At 40.0% G+C, this 26329-nt stretch overlaps 1 protein-coding gene across 1 annotated transcript in view; it reads right to left on the bottom strand.

The window, feature by feature from the left end:
* Positions 1-21247, bottom strand: part of LOC141759627 (cadherin-10-like) — a 34044-nt gene extending 12797 nt beyond the window's left edge. The window contains exons 1-4 of the mRNA XM_074621843.1: positions 21083-21247; positions 13523-13864; positions 5067-5361; positions 2760-2879 (exon numbers count right to left, since the gene is read on the bottom strand). Of these exons, the coding sequence (XP_074477944.1) occupies positions 2760-2879; positions 5067-5361; positions 13523-13732 (625 nt within the window). The 5' untranslated portion in view covers positions 13733-13864; positions 21083-21247. The remainder of the gene's footprint in view (positions 1-2759; positions 2880-5066; positions 5362-13522; positions 13865-21082) is intronic.
* Between the last annotated feature and the right edge of the window lie 5082 nt (positions 21248-26329).

Raw genomic sequence — 26329 nt, 5'->3', positions numbered from 1 at the left:
AAATGGAGCCCAGCTGTTTTTGGTCAGATTCACTGCCGAAGCTGTGTGCTAAACCACACTGCTCCGTCTCTTTTATCCATGTTAAATAAACACACTGAATGTGTAAATAAGACAGTTTGCACTTCTTGGAGTGGACCTTTGACAGAGCTGGGCTATCTGTTTTCTCTCTGCTCGCAGCTAACAAAGTCACAGAGCTGTGTACTCTGTACCGAACACCCAGAGATGAAACTGACATTGATCATCTCGTCTACCTCTTGGTTAGACAGCAAGTAAACACACTTCCTAAAATGTCAGACATTACTTAAATCTAATTTTAGATATGCTGGAAATAAATAATGTGAATAATGGCATGAAAAGGCTTTGCCTTTAAAGCTTTTATCAGCCACGGACACAGTAAATGGTTCCTTGATAGGCGGTTTCTTATAGGATAAGTACAAAGAAAAAATGTGTTATAACTAGTAGCACTGCAGACTTCTTGAAAAAGCAATTCATATGTTTGACCTCGTAGTAACACTAAAGTCAAAATCTACGCATAACTAAATTAAAGCAGGTTGCACCACACAGACTAGTTCTTTCGTAGGGCTTAGTTTTTACTAACTATTAACATCTAGTAACTTCTAGATATAACAATTTAGTGGCTACCGGAACAATTTGTCTGCTACAACAACAAAAACACAACATGACCTCCTTGGAACCACTAGGTAAGCTAAACTGGCAGCATAGTCATATTACGTGACGGGCTTGATCTTCGCGATGATGCGGACACTTGTGTTACCGATCCAGGCGTGACCAAACGGGTCGTAATGATGCACTTTCACCAAGTCTACAAGTATTTGTAGCAACGCTCACCTTTTATTTCACTATTTGTGTGTAGCAACAATTCAAGCATACATCATAAACACACATTTTGCACAAAAACATATACATATATTCTGCAGTAAACATTATGAATATAGCCAGAAATATGTTGCAATATATTCAGTTCCTCTTGCAGCTTCATGGTTTTGAGGTCGGGTTTACATTTTTCAAACTCACTTCTTTGTTTTTCTGTCTGTAATTTCAGAGTCTCTCGCTCAACTTTATGCAGCTCTGCCCTGCAAAGCTTGCACCTCAGGGTCTCGGTGTCCTCCATTAAGGCTCCTCTCTTCACAGGACGTCTGACTGCCTGAGGAACAGCTGTTATTCGAGGTCTGTGGAGGTGCTTGTATAAGCCTGCTCACCCACGGAAGGATTATCTTGTGGGCTGGCATCTTGACTATTCATTTGACTGGATTACAGACACGCCGGCTGATTGACAGGCTGGTAGACTGGCTGCAGGGCTGGGAGTCTGACAGTTGATTGGGTGAAGGTCTTCAGAGCGTGATAGCCGGTCTTGTAATCCCCTTACCACACCAGCGTCGATACCTTTAACCGCGATTGAAGTCGCTCCAATATCCATATTTAGGACCAGTCATGAATAAGGTCTCGGCTCCGGTTTGAGACTATACCTCCATTTGGACGTTGGTGTTTTGACCTGCTGAAGGCATCTGTCGCCTGGCCTCCTTTTTCTTTGTCACCTCTAGCACTTCCTTCACTTGAATTCCTTTGGAATTAATGGCTGTAGTTATACTGCTTGCTATTTCTCAAGCTTTATTCTGTAGGTGATGCTGTTATTGAACTTGGACCTGGAGTCGAGTATTGATTTTTTTCTTTTTTTCCCTTCACAAGACTTATTAATTTCACGACTTCATCATGTGTAAAGTCGTTCACCTCTGATGCTTTTCCTCCACTTTTTCGTTCTTAAATATCAGAAACCAGAAGCGTCATTGCTACTTTAGAGAGTAGGCTTCATCACGGTAACTGCAAGGCTATGGGAAAACACTAATATACCTCCAACATTTATCATAACGAACGTGATTAAAGCTGCTGGAAGTATCATACTATTATTATTTAAAAAAAAATAACATATCCAAACAAATAACTATGACATTAACATTTTTGTCCCAAACATGTCCATTGGGTGGCATAATAAGATTGAACCGTCTCACTTTACAACTTAGATTGGCTGATCTGAAACAACATAACCATAAAATACATAAATACAGCTGTAAATGCATCCTATATCCAACAACACTTACCTTTAAGAGCAAATCGCCAGGTGATGCTTGTTCACGCTTGTCAGTTAGAAATGTAATCAAATGTTATGATGGATCTTTTGCTGAAACCTGACACTACAGTTGACTTCCTTGTTGAGGTGATCGAATGCTTTCGGATTGGACGCTGCCACAGATGTTAGTAGCTGATTTACACATTACTGAAGTCTTTACTATCTAAGATACCACTTATGTTTGACTGGTGCAACCCAATCTAGTAACTTGTTAATTTGAAACTAGCTAGTAGTTACTATAAAGTTAGAAAGGACTTTATGCACAAACTTAGAGAAGGATTCATAACAGCTGGTGCAACCCAGCTCCAGATCTTCATATACCCGCCAACAAGTGCAACAAAAACAACTATTATGAATAAACATATCGATTTTTTTTACATAATTTGACATTTCAGCTGAAATTAGTCATCTGATTGATGTGTTCCTTAATATAATTCACAGGTTTACTGGAGTAAAATCTTGAGTTTTATAGGATCAGCTGCACTGACAAGCAGCTAAATCCGTATTCTGCTTGTTTAACTCTCAGAAACACTGTGCAGAGCAAGAGATCTGTTTACAGACTTGCAGGACTTTAGAAAACAGCATGCGAGACACCATGCTGGGTTCAGCTTACCATTTTCAGAATCCACGGAGAAATACGGTTGTCCCTGTAGAATGCTATATACAAGCTTGGCGCTGTTCCCATACGTTTGATCATCGGCATCATTGGCAGTTACGGTGGCAACAGATGTACCTGCAAAAAAGAACATGCAAAGTCTGTTTTAATGCCAAAGCAGTGATGCTGCACCAAATGATCGAGTAACTGACGCGACATATTGGTATTTACTTCCAATTGATATGGAGAGAATTAGCTGTAAACCCAACTTTTCAACAATGCAATAGGTCATACTGATCTCTAATTCCACGTCAAATAACAGGGCTCTGGAGAAAATCTAATTAGTTGGCTACAAAAAGGCGGTGGCGTCTTAGTAAAATCCATCAGGGACGTCGGTGGTCATTTCTTCCCTTTTGTAAAGTTTCTTTAAATGAGGTAGTTGCTGCAGCAAACGAAACTGTGAAACAAAAGTGATAGGCTTGCAGATTACATCTGGGTCTCTTCTGGCACCTCAGTAAAAAGTATTGCTTTGGTGTCCCAGTAGATGGATCTCTTAAATGTCAGTCTGAGAGACTGAAAAGGTTCTACGTCATCGAGACTTGAAGTGAAGGTTTCTCTCTCCTCAGGTAATATATCACGGGGCTTTAATGAGTGTGATGGATCAAACAAGTACATGTTTGTTGCACAGTCTTAAAGCTGAATATTTCTAAACACTTTATATTAATTAAAAAAAAAGCTAATGTTTTTAGTTAAAGTTGGGAAATCTTTGCAGACTCTTGTGCAAAAAGTAAAAATAAAAAAAAATGAGCGGTTTCTATTTTTACATACAAGCGGTGCTGCTTTTAGCTTAGCAAGGTCATATTACTGATGCATTTCTTTCTGACCTCTGTTGTCAGAGCCAGAGGTGTGCCAACGTTGGATAAATACTGACAAGCTTCTACTGAGGAGCTGGAATAGAATTACTGTGCTCAGGGACGCTGCCTTTCATACTTCCAGCTGGGATTACACCTAGCAACCGGTGCTGGAAGCGTTATTTAGCTATATGAAAGAGTGCACTATACCGCTATAACTCCAACCATACACACATTACACACGAGCCTAGATAGATGCTTGAACATATTTCAATCGTGTGCTGAAATAATGATAAAAGAAGATCAAATTAATACATATTGTAAGCTTAGAAAGAGCTCAGTTCCTCTCAGATGTCATTGAGTCACTTCCATATTAAGTCCTGAATAATCCACCCGAGCGTTTCAATAACGGCACATTGCAAATACTGTCCTTGGCATTCAGGAGACCTCTGCCGTGTCCTGTTTGGGTCTGACTGTCTCCGTGCATACTAATGAACCCTTGAACATCTGTCCCACTTAGTCCCAGCACTGATAGCATAAAAGGGGAGCTGCTGATTTTTTCATGGCTGGCTGGTTTTATTAACCAGTGTGTTCAGAGAACATATAAGGCAGTTTATCTGTCCGGAGACGAGTCGCGGTGACCCCGACCCACCTTTTGTCACTATCCGTGCAGCCGAGAAGTCTAAGAACAGCGCATTATGAATTCCAAATAGGACGTCGCTATGTGTCATATAGACAATTGGGTTTTGATTTACCCTTGATTGCTCCTGTGTATTAATTTTTGGTTGCATAATTGAGGATTGATTTCGAGCCGCGTGCATTATTTTCATAAGCTTTGTTTATATTCATGCCAATTGGTTCATTTATATGACTTGAATGGAGTGAAGTGAAGTGCAATGAAGCAAATCCTTAATTGGAAAGACTGACAATCTAAACTTTCAATATTTCGACTGCCTATTAAAAAATGGCAAATGGCATTACTTGTTATGAATGCCCAATGAGCCTGACCGAACAAATAACAATCACCAAAGCAGTAAATAACTTTGGAGAACTGGATACAGAGTCACAATAGTTCAGTTCAACTGACTGATGAATAGCACTGTTAAGTGTTTCTTGCAGCTTTCTATTAATTATATAATTCCATATGCCCTTGGATGAATAAATAAATATATAAATATAACTGCCTGCCTGATTTCCAGGTTCATCTGCTGTTAAATTTGTTTAAACCATTGAAATAACAACAATAACAAAAAGCAAAGAAAAAAAAAAAGTCCAATTTAATATTTGCCTGAGTCGAAGGTGACTTCATCAAAATGCATATTTTGTCCAACTATCAGCCCAAAACAATTTACAATATGTAACTGAGGTTAGCAGCACATTTTCACATTTGACAAGCTTGAATCAGAAAGTGTTGACCTCTTTTGCTGGAAAAAAAAACCCTGCCTTCTCTAAAATAAAACAAACCATAACTTACCAACTTCAGACATTTCAGGGACACTGGCGAAGTAGATGTCCTTTGCAAACTTTGGCTCGTTGTCATTGATGTCATGAATTTTAATGTTGAACTCCGTGTCGGGCTCCAGCTCACTCATGGTTCTCCTGTCCAGGACCTTTGCGTTGAGTGAGTACATAGCTTTCTCTTCCCTGTCCAGCCTCTTGGTGGCATGAATGTCCCCAGACTTCTCATCGATCAGGAACAGGGTGCCTGCCCCTTCTCCGGTCAGAACGTACTTCACATTTCCATCGCCTTTGTCCATGTTGGAGTGCAGCTGGAAATTGGAGAAACACAGTTTTATAGAGTCAAACTTGTTGTTGAGTTATGCTGTATGGGGTTTTAATTGCACTCTTTTGTGTCATGCACTCCAGCCCGACCAGAAAAACACACTGTTACCGTTGTGTGTAACTAATGGCAACGGTGCATAACTGTGTGAAGTTAAATTCTACTGAAAAAAAGACTTATCCAGAATATTTAAAAAGCCCTAATCATTGCCCTTGAATGCCTCTCCACATAAAAACAAATCATTGCCTCCCTTGTTGCTAACATCGAGTCTACTGTGCTGGTTTTTGACTGTGGTTGGACATTTAAACATGCATGCATAAAATAGATTTAAAAATAAATGTCCAGCCATGGTTCTCCCAATTTTGGAGTATTCCCAAGGGTCTTTTGTCTTTAGGCATTTCTGAGAGAAATGTGCTTTCTCCACATATCTCTAATTTTGGCTTTATGCCCTGGTTGCCAATTATTCCTCGTTCTCTCTTTCTTAATTGAAAACATTTGTAGGCACAAGTTTCAGGTAACGTTTGTGAGCTTTTAACTCCCTACCGTCCTCTAGGGCTGCATAATGTATAGTCGTCATTGCAATGTCAACTTAGCAATACATACATTGGGAAAGACTGCGATAATGCACTTAGTTAGTTAGTTGAAAAACAGTATCTTTTGAAAATTGAACTATAAAATGTAACTATACTATTTTTTTATTGGTGCCTTTGTGTTCAGTTTGATGTTCTTTTCAATGTGTTGTATTTTAGCAGTGTACTTAAAGCAACAGAAAGACAGAACTGAGTGCACTTTAAAGGGAAATTCCACTTTATTATTTCGATGGCCAAGTAAATCAATCAATATGAATCCATATTTGTGAACATGAGCTCTTCTCTCTCAAAGCCAGAAACCAGAGAAGTAAGTTTCAAACTTGTGATGTCATAAATAATAAAGTCTGGAGCTGCTCCACAGACAATGATTGATTTTGTGGACCCATCGAATATGTATTTTGTTATACCCAAATGAGTTTTATTCTATTGTAGTATTCTCAGTTGTGGAACAGAAAATGTTCCCATATACTCAGAACATTTCTCTGGGTGCTCTCAGTGTCATCTATAATATGTCTCCCAATTCATCGTCTATGGAGCAGCTCCAGACTTAATACCCTATGACATAACAAGTTTGACTTGAGCACTCTAGTTTTTGGATTTGGGATATAGTTGTTCATATTCACTAAAATTTTTGGACTGTTTTATACCATTGGAATACCATGTATGAATCTTCAAAATGGGCATAGTTCCCCTTTAATATCTATTTATTCATCGCAAGTAATATCATTATTGCGATATTCAACAACAATATTGCATATTTTCCTCATATAATGCTGCCCTACTGTTATAACATGCCTCATTTTAGGTTGGCCACTTTTGCGTGTTTTGCTATATATTGTTTTTCCCTTATAAAGTTTAAATATTAATATATTAAATATATGGTTTGCCCAAGGGGACCTCAACTACTATACATTTACACTATAATGTAGATGTATAAAAACTTTGTGACACTCTTGTGAACACTGAATTAATGGTGTAAACCCACAGAGGGATCTATCTGTTTCAGTCTCAGAACAGAACATTGCCTTGGCACCCACAGTGTCAAGTGTGACATACTCCATTAGTTCAGATCAAATTAGTCTTAGATTTTTCTTCCAAATTGTGCCTTTGAAAAATGATGAAAACCTGACCTACAGCAACAATTGCTAAAATTAGTCACCTCTGACCTATCCATCACCTTGAAGCGGCTCCGAGCGTCGTGGAGGAGTAATGGCGGCGCGCTGTGACAGACACTTGATTCAAGCTCATTACTGTACTGGATCTGTCGGCAGATATATTTAGAGCGCTATCTCATGGGTTCACATTTTAAATGACAAGTAGTTAGGGACACAGAATGTACGTCAGCAACTTATTAATATTAATGTCGGCATGCTGTGAGGGAACTAATTATTTTTTTTTTCCCACAGTCGGAAGAGTGATGTCAACAGTACAACTTTGAATGGAAATCTGAAAAGTATTGCTCGCTATTCTCAGGCCGAATTAAAAAAAGAAAAAAAAAAGATGCTGTCAAGTTCAAACTAACAATGTGCGCAGTATTTGCAGTCATCTTTGAAAATATTTTTATGCAGATGAACTCCATTATCCAAAGTCTATTAAAGAGGAATATCACTCAGCTTGAATTTTCACATATATTTGTGTTATGTGGGACAGTCTATTCATTGTTTGTGAATATGAATTCTCTCCCGCTCTGCACCAAGGATGAGCCAAGGATTTATGACGTGTTATGTATGTGAAGGCTGCTACTGCTATTGACTATGAATGATAGGCTAATTTTGGTGAGCGGGAGAGTGTTTGTATGAATTTTTGCATTAAAAAGGGCTTCATATCTGTGGTATGCACATTTACTCCTAGTGGAAAAAAAAAAAAAAAAAATCTTGTATAGTTCCACAGTCACCTTTTCTCTACTTTGAAATGCATTGTCTATGTGGTAGTACTGTATACTGGCCATAGGAGACATATGAACATGCTCACTAAGCAATGGGGAACATCAGAACATATATCATTACTGATAGTCGGAGCTGTTGCCGTTCAAACACACCTCTCTGCTTCCAATGTGATAATTAGACCATTACAATTTCAGACGGAGTCAGACCACAGGAATTGCATTTTTTCTAAATCGTTTGATTGTATTCTTCAGTACTTTTCATCTGATTATTACCATATTTCCAGTCTTGGGTTGTTAATCCTGTAAAAAGGAACCTGAGAAGCAAAAAAAAACAACAAACAACGAGCCATCAAAGGAGCCTGCACCCTATGCAGCCACGCTGTCTAAAGGATAATAGGAGTTTTACAGTCCTTGCAGAACCATGTGGTATGCATTTTACATATTCCTCCTAGTCTGCGTGGGGAGAAGCGAGCCCTTACCTCATGCACTTTTGCTAATTATTGGATGTCTGTATAACATCAGCTTCCTAATCATATGGGTAAACAGATCTTCTCCCCATGGCCATATAGATTCCTTACTGAGTGGTAGTGCAAATAAGGATGGTTTTGCAGAAGTAAGGCATACTGCACTGAGTTATTATGAGATAATAAGCCATCTAAACATAACAGTGGTCCTGTATATATAAATCTGCCAGCAATATGGAGGCTTGAGTACTGCAGGGATGTGCTGTCGACATGGTATAATGATATAATATGGCTATGCAATTAATATTAATGACTTCATTAAAGAAACAAGGAGAACGTCCATAGCATACTAAGTAAAAACACACAATATACATATACAAATACAATAAAAAAAAACACAATTAATTGATTGAAGCAATTATGATGTTGGCATCAATTGATGAAAATTAATTAATTGAAGATAATGAAGGTAAAATGATTATAATGCCACGTTCTGTTTCGCAATAACACTCTCGTTTTGTTATAAATCTAGTACTCCCCTTTCCTTTACGACGGTGTGCTTTTTCCCCGCTCAGCGGGTCAGTGTGGCGATGTCGGCGACCCACCTGACCCGTCTTGAAACCTTGCTTTGTGGGTATAACTTTTTTGCCGTCTCACCACCATTCATATCTATAAAACCAATTTCTTTATGATTCAATTGTTTACAAGAGCACACAATTCTCTACAGTACTAGCCTCTTAATTTAGCTCTCAAAGTGCACCAAATGAATGCATTTAACTTCACATTGTAGGCTACAAAATGTTCTTTCTAAATGCATGTTTCCAATGAGTAATCGCGTTAAAAAAACGTGATCTCAATATGCACCAAAATAATCATGATTATGATTTCTGCCATGATCGAGCAGCCCTATGATATAATGTATTCAGATAAGTGACTTAAAGTGTTGAATCCAAGCTTAATCCATTTTTATTGACCTCTACAAGAGAGAAGTTTTTATATGTTGAAGTGAACTAAACTCTGCATCTAACATGTATTGTAAATCTATTACATCTAGTACATCCGGGGGAAAAAAATGGCATTGATAGTGTTGACAGAGTGTGGCACAAAGTGTTTTTCACACAGCCTTAACAGAATCAAATGTTCGCACTACCAGACTATATTTGCAGAGATTTAGTGGCTCTCCTTTCAAGGCCGTGCAGCACAAACACAGCCTTTTCAAGGCCTTACAACAGAAGCACAGAAGAGAGCCTTGATGAGTTAAATCGCCTTGCACAAACACTGAGGAATTGTCAGTAAAGCGGCGAAATCATTGGCAATTCTTGTCAGGTCTCTGGTAAGCATTGCTCGGTGCTGCAGAGAGGAGATAGCAAAATAGAGTGCAGGATGGATACAGAATTACTCTTCCTTCCTCTTCCCCTCTGTCTCTTAAGACATATGCAAAAATTCTTTACTATTTTAACACTGTACTATAAAGTATATTACGCAGGTTAAAGTTACAGCTTACAGTATATCGAGTGTGCTTTGTAGTTTTCATAGCAAGTTCTGCAAAATTCATGCAGGAATGTATCGGACAAGGCCTCGTAAAATCCCGAGGATACTTATTGGCAAAACATATTAACACAACAAAGTGAAGCTACCTTGCATATTCTAATTTAGAGCAGCGCATTTCCTTTACAAGGCACAAGACAATACAGTGTACCGGGGGTTTAATAGGATTTAGTTCACTTCAAACACGCCACTCAGATGCTCCAGAATCCAAAGTTTGTGGTTGTATTGCTCAGCATTGCAAGTGTTCACACTTCACAGCCCTGCTTAAGAAGTAGGGCACCACAGCTGCACACAGTGAGTGCTCACACTCATTAATGGCCCCGTGAAAGTCAGTTAAAAATGAGATTTGACGGTTTTTACGCTTGATACATGCACAGCCACCGCATAGCACATTTGCAGTCATAAAATATACTATGCTCTTTTTTTCTCAGTGTTGACAATAGCTGCTGATTAAGTGCTACAAACCTCACTTTAACTAATGCAGTTATTTTCCTTATCATTCCGCGAGGTATCCGTCAGCACCACTCTGTATGTAAGCTTCAAAGCAGCATGCCTTTTTGAACACCTTGATAAGCAATATGAGCTGCATTTATTATATGGTGCAGTCAGTCGCAGTGGCGCAGCTCTTCCCTTTCAGTTAGAAAGCGAGCCATACAAGAGCGGCGGCTGTTCTTTACATCAGACGTGATTGGCGTAATCAAGAAATCAACCTCGAGTGACAGTTAGCGAGTGTGTGTGGGCTGATTGGAGAGCTTTGATTGAATGTGAAATAAACAAAGTCTCCCACAGTGCACCGCAAAGGCCATTAAATGATCTTTAGGAGGAGGACCATCAAGGCTTTGATGGCTTTGTGCTGGGCATGAAAGTGCTTGATGCATTTGGTCTTGGTTCTCCAGCTCTCTGTCTCTCTCTCTTATTGTATCTCTCTCTTATTTGTTTGTGTATCTACCATTGTCTCTATCTCGCCATTGTTCCGTCTACCTATTGCTGCATCTGTTACAGCTGCAGCTATTGATTATTTTCATTGTCTACAAAAATTCACAAAATAAAAATACCCATAATATTTTCCCAGAGCTTAAGGGGATGTCTTAATCTTTTTTCTGACCTACAACCCAGTTTACAATGGCATAAACCAACAGCAGGCAGCATATCTTAATGGTCTTGAAGCTGAAACCAGATAAAGTTTTGCCTTTTTTGCTCGAAAAAAATCACCCAAACTATTAATCAGTTGTCAAAATAGGAGATTAGTTTTCTGCGGACAGATTTATCGATGACTTGACTAATCGGTGCGGCTCTAATATCTATCTATCAGCTTGTTTTCTCTCCATCCATCTGTCTTACCGCTTGTTTTTTAGGGCTGCGACTAACGATTATTTGCATTATTGATTAATCCGCCCGCTCTTTTCTTGATTAATTAAAGAAATAGTGAGGAAAAAACAATGACATTCACAATTTCCCAGAGACCACGGTAATCTCTTCAATGGTCTTGTTTTGAATGTGAAATAGTCTAAATCCTTAAAGGGGACGTATCATGAAAAACTAAATTTTTCAGTGCTTGTGCACATAAATTTGGATATCCGGTACCAACCCACAAATATGTGATTCAACAAGCCATTCAGATTTGGCTTCCCTTCCTATGTCACTTGCAGGCTTGAGGGCTACTTTTGCAAAAGTGCACCGTATTTTTCTCGCAAGCCAATCAGAGCAAACTGGTCTTTTTCTTTTCTTAAAGAGATAGGCACTAAAACGGAGCGTTTCAGACATACGGTGAATACAAGTATATTCAGACAGACGGTATGAGAATAAATAATGTGTTTTTTTAACATTAAAGCATGTAAACATGTTCTAGTAGAAACCCCAGATACAAGTATGAACCTGGAAATGAGCATGATATGTCCCCTTTAAGACATGCAGTTTACTGTCATATAGTTATCACAATAGGCGCCAATTAATTCAATGTAAATGCTTGATCAACTAGTTTTTTGCTGCAGCTCTGCTTATTTCCTATCTATCCGTCCTTTAACTTGTTCTATATCTATGTACTGTATCTATCCTTTAACTTGTTCTCCGTGCATCCGTCTCTGTCGCCATCACAGTCTGCCTCTCTATCTAAAACTCCAAAGTTAAACTGATTGAATTAGTGATACGGATCGCCGCGGCTTCTTCGGAAAAGCAGAATGGCAGTATGTGTCTGCCCTATTTTTCCCCTCAGTAATTTATTACAGCCTCATGTTTTTCTGACAGTTTAATAGTGAATGATATTGGACACAGGAAGAGTGGGGAACTGGCGAATGTGATTGCTGTCATGCCACAGAAGTTGGGTGCCAGAGAGCATCAAAGAGCAGAGAAGAAAGCCACATCGCACCAGTCGCTGACATATCAAGGGATGGCCCCATTTATAGTTAGCATTTGCTTTGCCGCTTCATCACATAACACAACGAGGTGAATTTCATTGGCCCTTCCTGATTGATATGTTTTCCTCTTCCTCCTCCTTCTCTCCATATTCCATTTAATTTTTCGCTGTTCCTTTCTCTTCACCACATCAGGATGATGGTTTCTGCAAAAAGAAGTTGTCACATCCCCCTACTCAACCTTGCACAAGACACTTGTTTACTCCGGAGAATGAGGTGTGTGATGAAAGCCAGCTTCCTCTGAGAAAATTGGCTGTCGACAGTCACCTCATTTCCCTCCCTCGAGTTGATAACTGTAGCGTTCCCCATCACACCTGTCTTTATAGTGCTAGCATGGGTGAGCTGACAAGAACCTCTCTGATCTGGGTGGGTGGGGAGGAGGAGCATTGTCCCGAAACTCTCTCTTTTTTGCAATTCTTAGGAGAAAAGTGTATAGTGTGTACTTTAAGAATTTGGTTGCAAACCACTTTTCTGTTAACTGAAAATGTTTTTTTTGCCTGTTTGGAGTCAAACCTGACCTGCTATTGATTATTAAATTTGTAACTTATCTACGTTTGTGTTTTTTTTTAATCGCTCATAGAACTACAGTCTTTGTCAAACTTCTACAGATACATGTTTGGCCCTTATAGCTGTGAAAACTTTGTGAATGTTTGTAAAGTGTCAGTTTGAATCAATTACTGAGCAATAGGCGTTGCTGTCTATTTGTTGTATAGGTTTCCTTTTGTCATGTGTCCCTCGTCATAATGTCCATGTATCTCATCAATGGGTCATTTTGGAATAAAGAAACTCTATTTCTTTTATAGCCCTGGTGTTGAATATTGCTTGCCAACAGGAAGTTTCAGCTCAATGGGCTCATGACGCAGTGTTTATGATGCTCGTCTGACAAAAATGACTTCATATTTAATGTAAAAAATGCCCCACATTGTTGTTTTTGGGTATCAGTGAGATATCCTTTTTACATTGGCGGTATCTGCACAGCAGGAAATCAATAACATTTTGATTTTTGATATAATAGTATGTTTTTGAGCAAAAAATGTGAAAAAAAAGTACTGCACAAAAGGACAGTGGAAGACTGGAGGAAAAGAGAGCACTTTATGTGCACTCGCTGTGTATCTGATAGCTCCAGTTAACTGTGCCTGTAACCGCCAGATTTCTGGCAGCCCATTCGTCTTCAGCCAATTACATCAAACACTACTTCAACAAGCTAAACCTCCTATAATTAGTCTGCAGACAATGCTTTTGGGCACGTTACCTTGCCGACATACTGATGGTCATTTCCTGCGTACTCCTCCAGCAGAAAGAATTGATTCCACATCCATCCACGTTTGGAGCGCTGGAGAATCCTCCCATCACTCTCGGGCATCCCAAACAGATTCCCAATATTCCCAGGTGTGAAAGGCAGGGCGGCGCTGGGCCACAGGATAGAGAGCATCAGGAGGAGCAGAACCTGATTGGTTATCATGGTATCCAATCAGCTGGGAAATGTCCTGGACGACTTCTGATTTATGGTAATAGGCTTCTGATAGGACGAACACTGGAAGGCAGTGTCAACAGAACAGACATTGTATTCCTCTCTTTGATGTCCGTTAGATCCCTGCAAAAAGAGAAAACTTTAGTGAAGAAGCTCTTTCATGACACATATGCGTCATTTTTACTATATGCTTTACATCCTAGTAGGGTAGCAGAACCAATGAGACAGATTGTGGACTACAATGGAGAATACAAAATAATAAGACCAAAAAAAACAAACTGTGTGCCGTGTCTGTCTTTTAATTTGTGCGTCAGTCGGGCAGCAGCTAATTATGCAATCAGCAAATGTGCATTGTGCGAGTGAAGGAGAGCTTAAAAGTACTAATTCAGTGATTGGATTTGTCTCAGATCAGTAAACTCAAACATGCATTTAAATTCAGTGGTTATAAAATGAAAAATGCAACTTCATGAAGAACATTTTAAAACTATTCAACCTCAATTTGGAACCATATCTGGGTTGATATTTTCTAAGGCTGTCATAGTTAACGCGATAATAACATGTTAACACTAATTTCTTTAACGCATTAACGCAACTTGCGATTTTTAGGATCATATCATATGAAACTAGAAAACTTGCATCCATTGGTACAAACCATATCATACCAGCTTGTAGCTAAGGAGGCTAAATAATGCTCCAAACTTGCACTAAAATTCTGTGAAGAACAACTGTCATGGCCATTTTCAAAGGGGTCCCTTGACCTCTGATGTCAAGATATGTGAATGTAAATGTGTTCTATGGGTACCCACGAGTCTCCCCTTCACAGACATGCCCACTTTATGATAATCACATGCAGTTTGGGGCAAGTCATAGTCAAGTCAGCACACTGACACACTGACAGCTGTTGTTGCCTGTTGGGCTGCAGTTTGTATTGTTATGATTTCAGCATATTTTGTATGCTAAATGCAGTACCTGTGAGGGTTTCTGGACAATACTTGTCATTGTTTTGTGTTGTTAATTTATTTCCAACATCAAATACATACATACATTTGCATAAAGCAGCATATGTGCCCACTTCCATGTTGATAAGAGTATTAAATATTTGACAAATCTCCCTTTAAGGTACATTTTGAACAGATACAAAATGTGCAATTAATCATGATTAACTATGGACAATCATTTGATTGATAGCAATTCAACATTTTAATGGATTGACAGCCTTACTATTTTCACAACATTTAAATAATCTAATAATAAGAAAGTATGCAAAACTAATGCAGCAGGAGTCATTAGACAAACCTCCAAGGAAGTGATGAATGACTGAAAGCCACCGCAGTGTAAATGTATCAACAAAAGACTGCAATCATCACAGTGCATTTGTCAAATTAAGTTTACTCACTGCAGCTACAACTCCCTGGCATGTCTCCTTGTTCTCTTGTGTTTGAGCAGTAAAAGACTGAGCAGCACTTCGCTAATTATAAGTTGCATTACTGACGATACGCAAACAGTGCTTCACAGCCGGTGAGTATATTTGAACAGCAGAATACGGGCGTCTCTAGGAGCAGGATGCTCCTGACATGAGCAAAAGGCACCACTTGAAAACACTCAAATGAAGCTCAGTTTTTTTTATTTTATGTCCCGCATATTAACCTCCACTACCGTATGTACTGTAGAGATGAATTAGTCTGCTAAAGATATATTTTCATCCATTCGCTCCAAGGTTTTAACTCAAATTTGTCCACGCATACAGTACTAATTAATTCCATAGATTTATATTCTCCCCGATACTTTATGATGTACTCTAAAAGGAGAAAATCTATGTGATGAATTACCAGAATGACCCCCGGGTATCTGTCAGGTTTTGTGTCTGTGATAAGGCATTTTGTGTTATTGGTAGTCTTCCTCTGATACTTCACTTAGGCTGTGTCCCCACCAGGACTCGTCCTGATAGGTAATTTGGGTGAGCATGCATAATTCATGGTCTTTTGGAAGTTAATCCTAATAAATCTTGCCTCTCTCGCTAAAAGAGCCCATTTAGTAGGGTTCCCGTACGAGGGCTAGAGTAGCGGAGTCATCCTGACAGGCATTCACTGTGTACGTCGGGGACTGCTGTGTAAATGCACATGCTAGTTTAGCAATTCCTCTGCTTTTGTTCGGGGCTCTTAAATAAGGGCCGTATTGTCAGTGGAAATATTCACACGAACAAAGGGGCCTGTTACTGTCTATGAAAGAATGAGTATCACGGTCCCATTGATGAAAGTGAAGTACTGAATATAAATGAATGTAATCCTTTAGAAAATCAAATAAGTGAGCTAATGGGATCTCAACTTAAAACATTGCTCATTCTGCTCTCGCTCAGCAACTCAGACACTTTCATTGAATTGAAGCTGTTTAATCAGCAGTGATTTTCAAGTATTCAGAATACTCTTTGACTGAGTTGATCAAAGTTTGTTATGGATGAACATTAACGTTAGGACTTTAAAAAAGTAAAGCACGCAGAACTATTATATATCTCTTGGTGCCAGCTACAGCAGCATGCTAGAACTGACCAAAACTTTCAATAATCTATAAACTTGTTGAACTATATTCATCTTAGTGGTGTCAAAATTGCGATTCTGAATCGGAAATCAATCGAATTTGGCTTAAGATCTCCGTCCCTGCCGCTAGGTCACTACCATGGTCGCTACGATACTCAGGGCACTTCCTGCATATGCCTATGGCGTTTTACCAAGCCCCCAGGAAGAGCGCCGGTCGTTGATCCCAACTTTAGTAGTGGCCAAACGGTGGTACTACAACTTCTGTATCGGTCACGTGATGCCATTGGGCCCAAAAAAGACTTTTTCCCATAGACTTGCATTGGGAAACAGACGTATGTAACGTTTTTGAGGAGAATCAACTTCCCAGTATGAACACTTATTTAAATAATTAAGTCCTAAAAGTTGTAAAATGCACTAATAGCCAAATCCAGAGTTATTTCCCTTCCTCTAATCATGTGAATGAGACCCAGACCGAGGCTGGAGTTGAAGGCTGGGAGACGGAATTAGCAAGCCGTGACGGCTGCGACCCCTGTGAACAAGCCATGTGACAGAGCGGACGCTACTGCGCCTGCTCCATGTGCCCAATTGATGCGGAAGATCCGGGTACTTTTTCCAGAAAGTCAAGCCATATTGGCATCATGCGCTACTGAACAACTCTAATAGGAATGAACAGGACCCATCCTCCAATGCTGTATCCAGTTCTCTTAATACATCCATGCATTTTACACTACATGAATTAGCCTAGCCGCTAGCGGACTTTAGTTAGTTATTTGCCCTTACTCATAGCTCTCCTTCTCTTACTTAGTTTAACATTAAGTCACTGCATCTCCTGACAGAACACCACCACGGTTGAATTTCAGACTACATGCACGTTTTTTCAACTCAACATTGTTGAATAAGAGCAGCTGATGTTGGTAGCAGTGTGACAATAAATGAGAACAAAACCGTCTTTTTGTAGATTACAGCACACTTGTAACACACTGCAGAAGGATTTCTGTTCTATTTTTGTAACGTTATGTCCTGAGGTGGGTCACACAGATAGTGGTATTGAAAAGATGCAGCTTTTTATATCGTAGACTGTTGTATTCTAATTTTTGAAACACTTTCTAAATAAAAAGGGAGCTCAGTTATCTTTTTAAAGAAGAATTTGAAAGTGTAAATGACAGTTATCAGGGGATAAAACCAATGATCTCTTGAGCTTTACCAATGAAGACTCCATAGTGTAACAATGGCATGTTTAAAATCCAATTGAATTGTGAATTTGGAGAATTGTGACACATCTAATAAATATGAATTACAACAGTGTGTTTTACTCTTACGCCAGAGTAGAACATTTGTCAAAGTATTGCTCCAGTAGGAGAGGAGATAATATACAGATAGTGTCGTAAATTGCTGATCAGCGCCAAATTCTTTGCTATTTTCCTGTGCACGCCCATAATGTGGCATGAGGGTGACACGTGCGTTCCCGAAATCAGGAAACGCCGCCTTGCAATTAATCTAGTCTGATGCTTGTGATTGCATTTTCTAATTATCATTCCAGCCTGTCCTTGAGTTTTAATAGCATTCTGGATATTAATCTTTGATGTGGTGTGCCTATTAAGCATTAGGCCAGTGTGTCTTTTCAGAATTCTTCCAAACACTCCATTAAAGGATGAGTGAGCCTGCTGAATCAATGCCAGAGCCTATAGACTCAAGCTGAATTATCTCAACTCGTTCAGCCTATTAAATAGTGGAGGTTTATTAAAAAAAGTTGTTTATGATTAGATTAAGTCGTAGACAGCTTCTATGGCTTGGCATTAACACCAGAGATGTGAAGGGGCAAAATAGTTAAATATGCTTTTAAAGTGTTGTCTAGGGTTGTTATTCTTAATCTTGGCTAAGACACTTTCTGGCAAGAACCTCCGCTGTGCTCCATTTCTGTAATCCGCAAAATTATACATTCTTGTTTTGCTGAATAAGAATATCTTTGATCAGATATAAACTAGCTGTTCATCAGGATATTCTTCCCTAGAAAAAAAAAGCACAGCCTTGCACATTAGTCTGGATAAATTTGCATGCACATGTATCCCAAAATTGAACATGCAGGCTTACCCACAAACATTAAACTGAGCACTGCAACTAAGCACTTTTATGGCTTCTCTGACTTTAGTAGGGCAATAATTATGTGCAGCAGAAGTCTGGTGGGCAAACCTTTTTCAAGAGGTCTTGCATGCATACTAAATTGGTAATCCTCCATACTGTACATTGGAGAATATAAACACCTAAATTGGCCATCTGTTCTCTATGTTAGTGCAACCTTTGGCACAGAGATCATTGATAACATACCACCCTGCTTGCACAATTTTAAGGTAACACTGCACTTTCACCCAGAAGCTCCTGAATATCACATATTTTGCCATTTAATGCAGTGGACATAATAAGTAATCTTTTGATTACCGTCTTTTATTCGTTTTCTTATGATTTACTGCACATTATCATAAAACCACGCACCTCTAAAACCGAGCAAACGCATTCACACTCAGATGCAGAGTTGCATAAAGGCGGGGCGACATAATTAAGCATCTACCATCCTAAACCTCCTACCTACCACACTAATATCAACCGTATTTGAAGCTGCTGGCATTCAAACACCATTTTGATTATAGTCGTGTCATTCTGTCGAGGTATTCAACAAGTGACGATTTTGTATGAGAATCATAAATAAGCACAGACAGAGGTAAATTAATTGTGAGAGGGAAAGACAAAGATGGAGACGAGGGCAAAGGAGGGTTGCAAGGTCACAAGACCGGTGCCGTGATTAGTCTTGATCATTTGTACCTGCTCCGTTCATCCAGTAGCACGATTTACGGCCAGTGAGTGCAGCACGTGAATGCAACGACAAACACTAACCATACATGTGAGTTGGAGTGCGAGAAACTAGTGTTTTGTGATTGGCAGTTTTAGTAGCTCCAGTGATTGCTTGCCGGTATTGACAGAGCAGCACAGACAGAGTGTAAATCTAGCACGAGGGGCGTTGATGTACCAAGACGCAGCACCTGTGCAAACCTCCACTTGGTGGAGCCCTAGACCTTCCCAAGTCTGCCTCCTCTGGCTGCAGTCTTTGGCAAACCTCAGCAAGCTTTACTCATGTTTTGAAATCCTCTAAGCAATTTTGTGATACAGTGCACACTTCCTTGTTGAAAAGCTACTTTAAAAAGGGAAGGGAGGGCCTTCGATCTTGAAAAGGTTGTGTTGACGGTGGAAATGTGACATAAAATCCACTCCGTTATTCAAAATAATACATTGGGATGGCTTCAGAAGGGTGTATGCATTTTAACACGGTAATGATAATCAATTAAACTAAACTAAATCTTGGTAAACAACTATTTGAAGGAAAGTCTTTCCAAGTTAGCATAGCTAAACCACAAGAAAATAAACAGAAATATACCCTACAAATATAAAGATGCTGTAATTAAAACGGACTGAAATGGCTGTATTAATTCTGTTATTTTGTTGAGAAAATACCCCGTTTCCCTCCTCCCTGTTTGCTGCCTCTTCACAGTGTTTTCTAAATAAATATTCATGTTTAATCCTTTAAAACCAGCTGTGTGAATGCTCATGAGAGCCTCTGTGCCTGTGTGGGAGAATGGATTCCCACCACTTTTCATTTCAACACGGAAAGGTCACTCCATATCTGACAATAATTCAGGGAGCGTGTTAGCGGCTAATTTGCACTAAACAGTAATGGCGTTAACATGGATGACCCGGCGCTTCACTACTATACCCTAATATATCACTTTGGTGATTGTAAAGCTGTCGGCGTGTGAGGCAGCACGCCCGAGGACTCGGCGGTTAGAGGGAGCGAAGAGGCTGGATTAAGTTTGTGCCGTGGAGGATATGCACATGTACATACTCAGCAACACTGTCGGGCTGCTCTCGTTTCGCTGCTCGAACACCATGATAAACACCTCCATGCGTTTTTAGAGATATGAATGGTACAGTGCCTCTCCATCAAATCTGCCCAGAGCACATCGCAAGTATGATTCGCCCTCACTGCATCTCAGCAGTCAGGCAAATACGTCTACACACACACACAGAGAGAGAGAGAGCTTGGCATGGACTCTTGAACAGGTGCACACACAAACACAGATGCACACACACTTACATACATTCTTATATAATGTGCACATAGCCAAGTGCATGTACCTACACATGCACATTAGAGACAGGAAACCACTTAGTTGAATGAAGCACTTTGGATTGGCTTTCAAAGTTAATGCTAATCATTAGAAAAGCACAATATGACCCCGACAATATAATGCCTACCTTAAAGTTTCACATGTAGTGTTAGTCACTGTGTGACAGGTGTCATGGGCTGTTTGTAAATTCATTCAAAAGGAATATGCAAAAAAAATACGTGTACTATTTTTAGGTTTGTTTTATCAGATGCCATTAATGAACTTAAAGTTCAAATGTATCAATAAATAAAAGCAGACTATTGAGAATCTACTGTGGTAATACCACGCACAGTTTTTATTTTTCATTTTCTTTTTCATTTGCAAGCACAGCTTGCGCATAAATAAATTATAAAGACAAATTTGAGATTAGAGTATGGAACAGCACATCTAATCATTCCCTGGTTCAGTCATTTTAGCTGTTATCAACCTCTTTGAAGTTGCAACACTTCTTTTCATGAGATACCCACACTGCTGCATTAGTCTAGCTTTGTCACAGTGCAAAACAGCAGATCATTCCCTGGAGTCTGGAGGCAGACAACATACAAATATATCCTTAAACATTAATCAGAAAAAAAGAAAAAAGCCCTTACCTTTTGATTTTCACAGCTTAGCATCCATCTGTGTCACTGAGTGCACGGTACTGTGTTCCTACTCCTTAGCAGTGCTTAGCGGTGGAGAATCTGACTCCTCACGGCAGTGCTTACATTCCAAGACTGACAACAGCACAGCTGGTGCGAATGTGTATGGGAGTGTGTGTGCGCCGGTGTGTGTGTGTGTGTGTGCAAGAGAGAGAGGAAGAGAGAGAGAGTATCCTGCCTGCTTCCCTCCCTCACTCTATGCTTGTCTCTTTCTCTCTGCCCTCCCTCGCTCCATTTCTCCTCCCCGCTCTCTGGCTTCTCTCCCTTTCCTCCTCTACACTTTCTTTCTATCATCTCCTCTCTCTCTCTCTTTCTCTCTCTCTCTGTCTCTCCCTCCCCCTTTCCTCCTCATCCTCCCCCTCCCCTCCTCTCTCTCTCTATCCCCTCCTCTCTCTTTCTCTAGCAGTGCATCACTTCTGGCGGTGGATGTCACCGAGGCTGAAGCTGAGGCGACTCTGCCCCTGATTGGCTGCCATTCACAAGTTAGCGATAAAGAAAAGGGAGAGAGAAAACGGGAAGAAAAGCAAAGGGTTGGGGGGGATGGTTGGGGGTGAGGGGCTTACATCCCAGTGAGCATCAGTTGACTGTGGAATGGAGAAACAGGGGAGGTTAGAGGCTGAGGAAGAGGGTGGACGCTGGGAGGGCACAGAGTGCTTTCCTTTTTTTCACACTGTGAATGCATCCAGAAAGCTCTCTACATAAGAGGCTGTGCTGAAAGCGACTGCTATGACGGATCGGCCGTATGATGTTTGATGTCTAAAGCAATCTGCCCCATCTAATCTTCTTTCAATGACAGTGGAATGAAGGAGAAAAAGGCCATAACTTGTAAATCAGCCACACAGCGCGGGGTGTGGGAGGGGAGGGATGGGGGGCGTCTTTTTTGCTCTGTTCATCTTCATCTTCGTCTTTTGTCCTGCTGACTTGGCCGGCAGCGTGTGGCAGGTGCACATGCAGTCCAGGCACTCCGTCATCTCTTCTCATTACATGCTCCATGTCGGATGCATATCAATACGTCTCCATATAGTATGTGTCTATCGAGGGGCGATATAGCATTCTAATTCAGATGAAAGGAACGGGAGTGTTATACATCATGGAGGTGTTTGATGCTGAGACGGAGAGGGACGGGGACGCGATGCGTTATTAGATACCGATATCTGTCCCCAACATGTACCTTGAGCAGATAAACGGTTGGTTGAAGTGACTTTGAAATGCATGGGATGCCACTCAGAGCCGCGCTGTTGATGAATAATTTAAGAAAAGCAGCGGTTTCACTGGCCAACCTCATCCGAGCTCAAGTTTTATCTCCAAATATCTGTGCGAATAGATTATCAGCTCAAACTCTGTGCACCAGATAAATAAAAATGCAAACAGGCCAAACTAATTAACATCGGAACAAGAGGCGAGGTAGCCTCCCTGTGATGCCAAGCCAAGTCCTCACACTTACCTAACTCACTCCCTGGTTGCGGGTTGTGGTGCTGGGAGATTAAGAAGTAGGTGTTTGTGTTTGTTCATGTGTGCACATGTTGGCCCGTTGTATGTACGGCTGGGGGAGGGGGAGTTTGTCATGTTTACTTATACCCGTGTGTGCAAGGGCAAAATGTGCATGTGTTTGCAAGTGTGTGTTCCTCACTAATAAGCCATTGGGAAAAAAAGCAAGCTAATTTGTACATCTCTGCATAGAATTAGTATTAATTTACCTGCTATCTGCGCCCCTGGGACGTTAATAACGCTGTTGTTACGCAGCCCAAACAGCTCTGTGCAAACATCAGAGAACAAGAACAAGCATTGTACCCAACTGTTTCAGGACATACAGAAACGTGTTTTCACAGCCAAAGTTCTCTACTACTTTATACACACACAAATTCCAATCTTCTCATCTTAATTTCACAGGCCTTCCAGGCAAACAACTTCCCAAATTCCCATAGTTTTATTTTCTCGTCGTCCTGATGAGGACTCCATTACATTAAATCAAAGTTTCCCAGGCCGAGGAAACAGCTTCCTTAAGTAAGGGTGTCTCCTGATCCTCTCCCTATTCTCAGTGTCGGCTCCCATCAGCATCACTTTCCTCGTTGCACTTGCATTCACCTCCACAGTCCTAGCTGCCGCTGATTAGTTCTCTGATTTCCCTTGCCTTCCCGAAGGAGCGCTCAAGTGCGGATGTCTACCCACTGTTTGCTGTGCTAGCATAACAACTGCAGCTGCTGATAGGTTATTGATATAGCTCTCTGTATGGCAATGACAAGACCACATTAGCTGAGCAATGAGAACTGAAATCTCATCCCCTGTTGCTGCTTTTAGCGGCCACACGGAGATCCCTTACAAACTAGCAAAAGGTGTAGGCTGAAAGTGCGCTGTATTTCCATTTTTAGTGCCATAATTCACAGCACATTTCAGCATATTTTTATTGTATATTTTCACTCCCAAAATGAATTTTGTCTTGCCTAAATTCAGAGATGTTATCTAACAGGTTCAGTGATTGTTTCCACTGTATCCAAATGTTGTTTCAAATTATTTCCACGACAAACTACTTCTCATTAGGGAAATTTGTTTGAGTGAGAGTGAGAGAAGGTTCTGTATCTTGGTGCAGTTTTAGAGAGTTTTAATAGTCAATGTTTTATTATGAACATACACAACTGAATTTAAATTTTCCATGACAGAAAAGTTACAAAAATGTTTGTTTATGCTGTCAATTATAGTTCTTAGTAAGAAAGAAAATAGGAACCTGAAAAATCGGAATCAGGAGGTCAGACTTTTAAGAAATTGGAATCGGCCAAGAAAATTGCAATTGGTACATCTCTGGTACTGTGATCGCTTAGTTTCATTTACATACATTTCACAGATTGAGTGCAGCTGGAGCTCTTACGCAGACCAACTAACACTGAGAGGGTACAGGGTTAAGGTTCAAGTCCTCGCTCAAGGGCACTTTGACAGTTTACACATCTGTTAATGGACACATGTTAGCTATTACAGGGACTGGTCCTTTAACCATTGGCTCCATGACCACTAGCCAAGCCTTGTTTTTCATTAGTCATCTTTGCTTTTTTTCTGATAAGCATTTCATTATGCACCTGGGTATATATATATATTTTTTTTTTTTTTTTTTTTTCTCTATTGCATTGGATAAGACTTTGAATCCAATGTTAACTGCCAACAACAATTACTCGTTACTTTTTTTTCTATATTTTCATATCTGTTCTGTACAGCTGAAGTATTACCCAAGTTAATAATTTCCTTGTGTTCAAGTGACCAAATAATGAAGACATTTCAGTCAAATGTGTGTTCCAAGTCTGTACAAATAGAGTGGATTTGTGTTTGTAGGCAAATACAACTAACAAATAGTCTGCACATAAACTGTATAATGTAACTTATTACTCCCAGGAATTGAATTTAGTTCACAAAATGTGTCACATGCCACTTGGAGGGAACTTCTTCCATCACTGGTGGGCACAAATCCCCACTAATGTACAGTGACATTCATGTGGAGTGAGGTGGTGTGTAGGAAGAGGTGCTGGATGATGGTTTCACAAGAAAAAGCCCTGAGGATGCTCCTGTCCCGGCCAAAGTGATGACACTTCACTCAGTCTGTGAACACTTACTTATGGAAGTGCTCAGCAGGCGGCACATCTGCTTTTATTGACTAAATTGGCACTATCATAAAAATTTCACAGTCCACTCCCCCTCGTGGGCATTTACCAGATTTTGGAGTGCAACGCTCAGCTGGGGAAATAATTAATTTACTACTAAAGAAATAATTATGCTTAGTGTCTGTTTGCGTAATATCTTTTTATTTTAGTGCATTTTTCTGTCATGTTTTTTCTTAAAAGTAAGCAACGATCAATAAAGCGTTGAAGCATGAAAGATAATATAATGAAGAAACAATGTTAGCAATGAACTCATTCCCCATATGCAACATGATCCACGTCCAAATGACAAACAAGAAGAGCAAAGAGCAACAGTTAAAACGAGAAATGCAATTATATAACTATTACTACAAATATGTCCTGTAGTGTGTGTAGAAAATGTTGTCACTGAAACTGTGAACATCAAGGGGTAAAACACTCATGCTACTAGTTAACTACAACACCCAATGGCGTGCACATGTCTTGCTATTACAATCATTGTCATGAAGAGACAAATGGCTTCACAAATCAGATTTGTATATAAGGTCATCCTATAGGCACGGTCACACATACGCAAAATAAACATTCAACTCCCATTCACTTCCATTCTCCGTGAGCGAAGGGGCAAAACAAAGTTGTTTCTGGTTGTGAAGCAAATTTTCGTATTTAGATTCATGTGGAGTTCAGCTTTGGTGAACCTTCAGGCGAATATCAGGCGATGGTCACTCACCTGCATTTGCGCAGATGTGACCGTTCCTTAATGCTGCGTTCACACCAAACGCGACTTGAGTGCACCCCCATTTATTAATTAATTTAGTTATTGTAGTAAAAGAGCATTGTGCAGGAAGACGAGGAATACGTTTAGTTTTTTTGAATGACATTCTGGCATCTGACATTTCTTTTTTTCTTTTTATCCAATTCATAATCGATTAATCAAGTAATAATTGACGGATTAATAGATTACCAAATTGTTGTTAGTTGCAACCCTACAGTGTAGTATTTATGGCTCTACCATGTCATGCTCTTGAGAACAATTCCCAATAAAAATCTCAAAACCTTTTTTTTTTTTACACATGACCAGTTTATCAATGTTCCAAAATTGATTTGTCAATACATTTGAAACAGCAAAGGGGTCTGTTCCAGGTCTTTTTATACACAACATCATACATCATTTACACCTTGAAAGTACCTGATCGATGGCCTGCAATGTATGCTGTCCAGCCATTGTTAAGGTATTTTTAGGTGCAGTAAAACAATGATAAAGCAGAGTCTACAAGGTGTGTGTGCATGATTAATTATGGTGCTGCAGTTTGAGTTGTTAGTGTGCGTCATGCATAGTGTGAACTATGGAGGCGGTTGTATCCTATATAGATGTGAGGGACCGGTGACGAACGCTGGTGGATGGCAGCGTTCCTCCAGTCAAACCTTCCGTAGAGTCCACCTCCAGTTCTTCATTGGCTCTTTGCCGTATTTCACCATTATATTGTTCTGCATTGTTCATTGTTCAGCGGATCTCCTTGGACCGATGGTAAGCAAATGCGTCCAACAAAATTTAATTTAGTGTGCTTTTTGGTCATTT

The sequence above is a fragment of the Sebastes fasciatus genome, chromosome 21, assembly GCF_043250625.1.
Source record: "Sebastes fasciatus isolate fSebFas1 chromosome 21, fSebFas1.pri, whole genome shotgun sequence".
NCBI lineage: Eukaryota > Metazoa > Chordata > Actinopteri > Perciformes > Sebastidae > Sebastes > Sebastes fasciatus.
The sequence above is the reverse complement of the archived record's forward strand: the minus strand, read 5'-3'. Positions and strand labels throughout refer to the sequence as shown.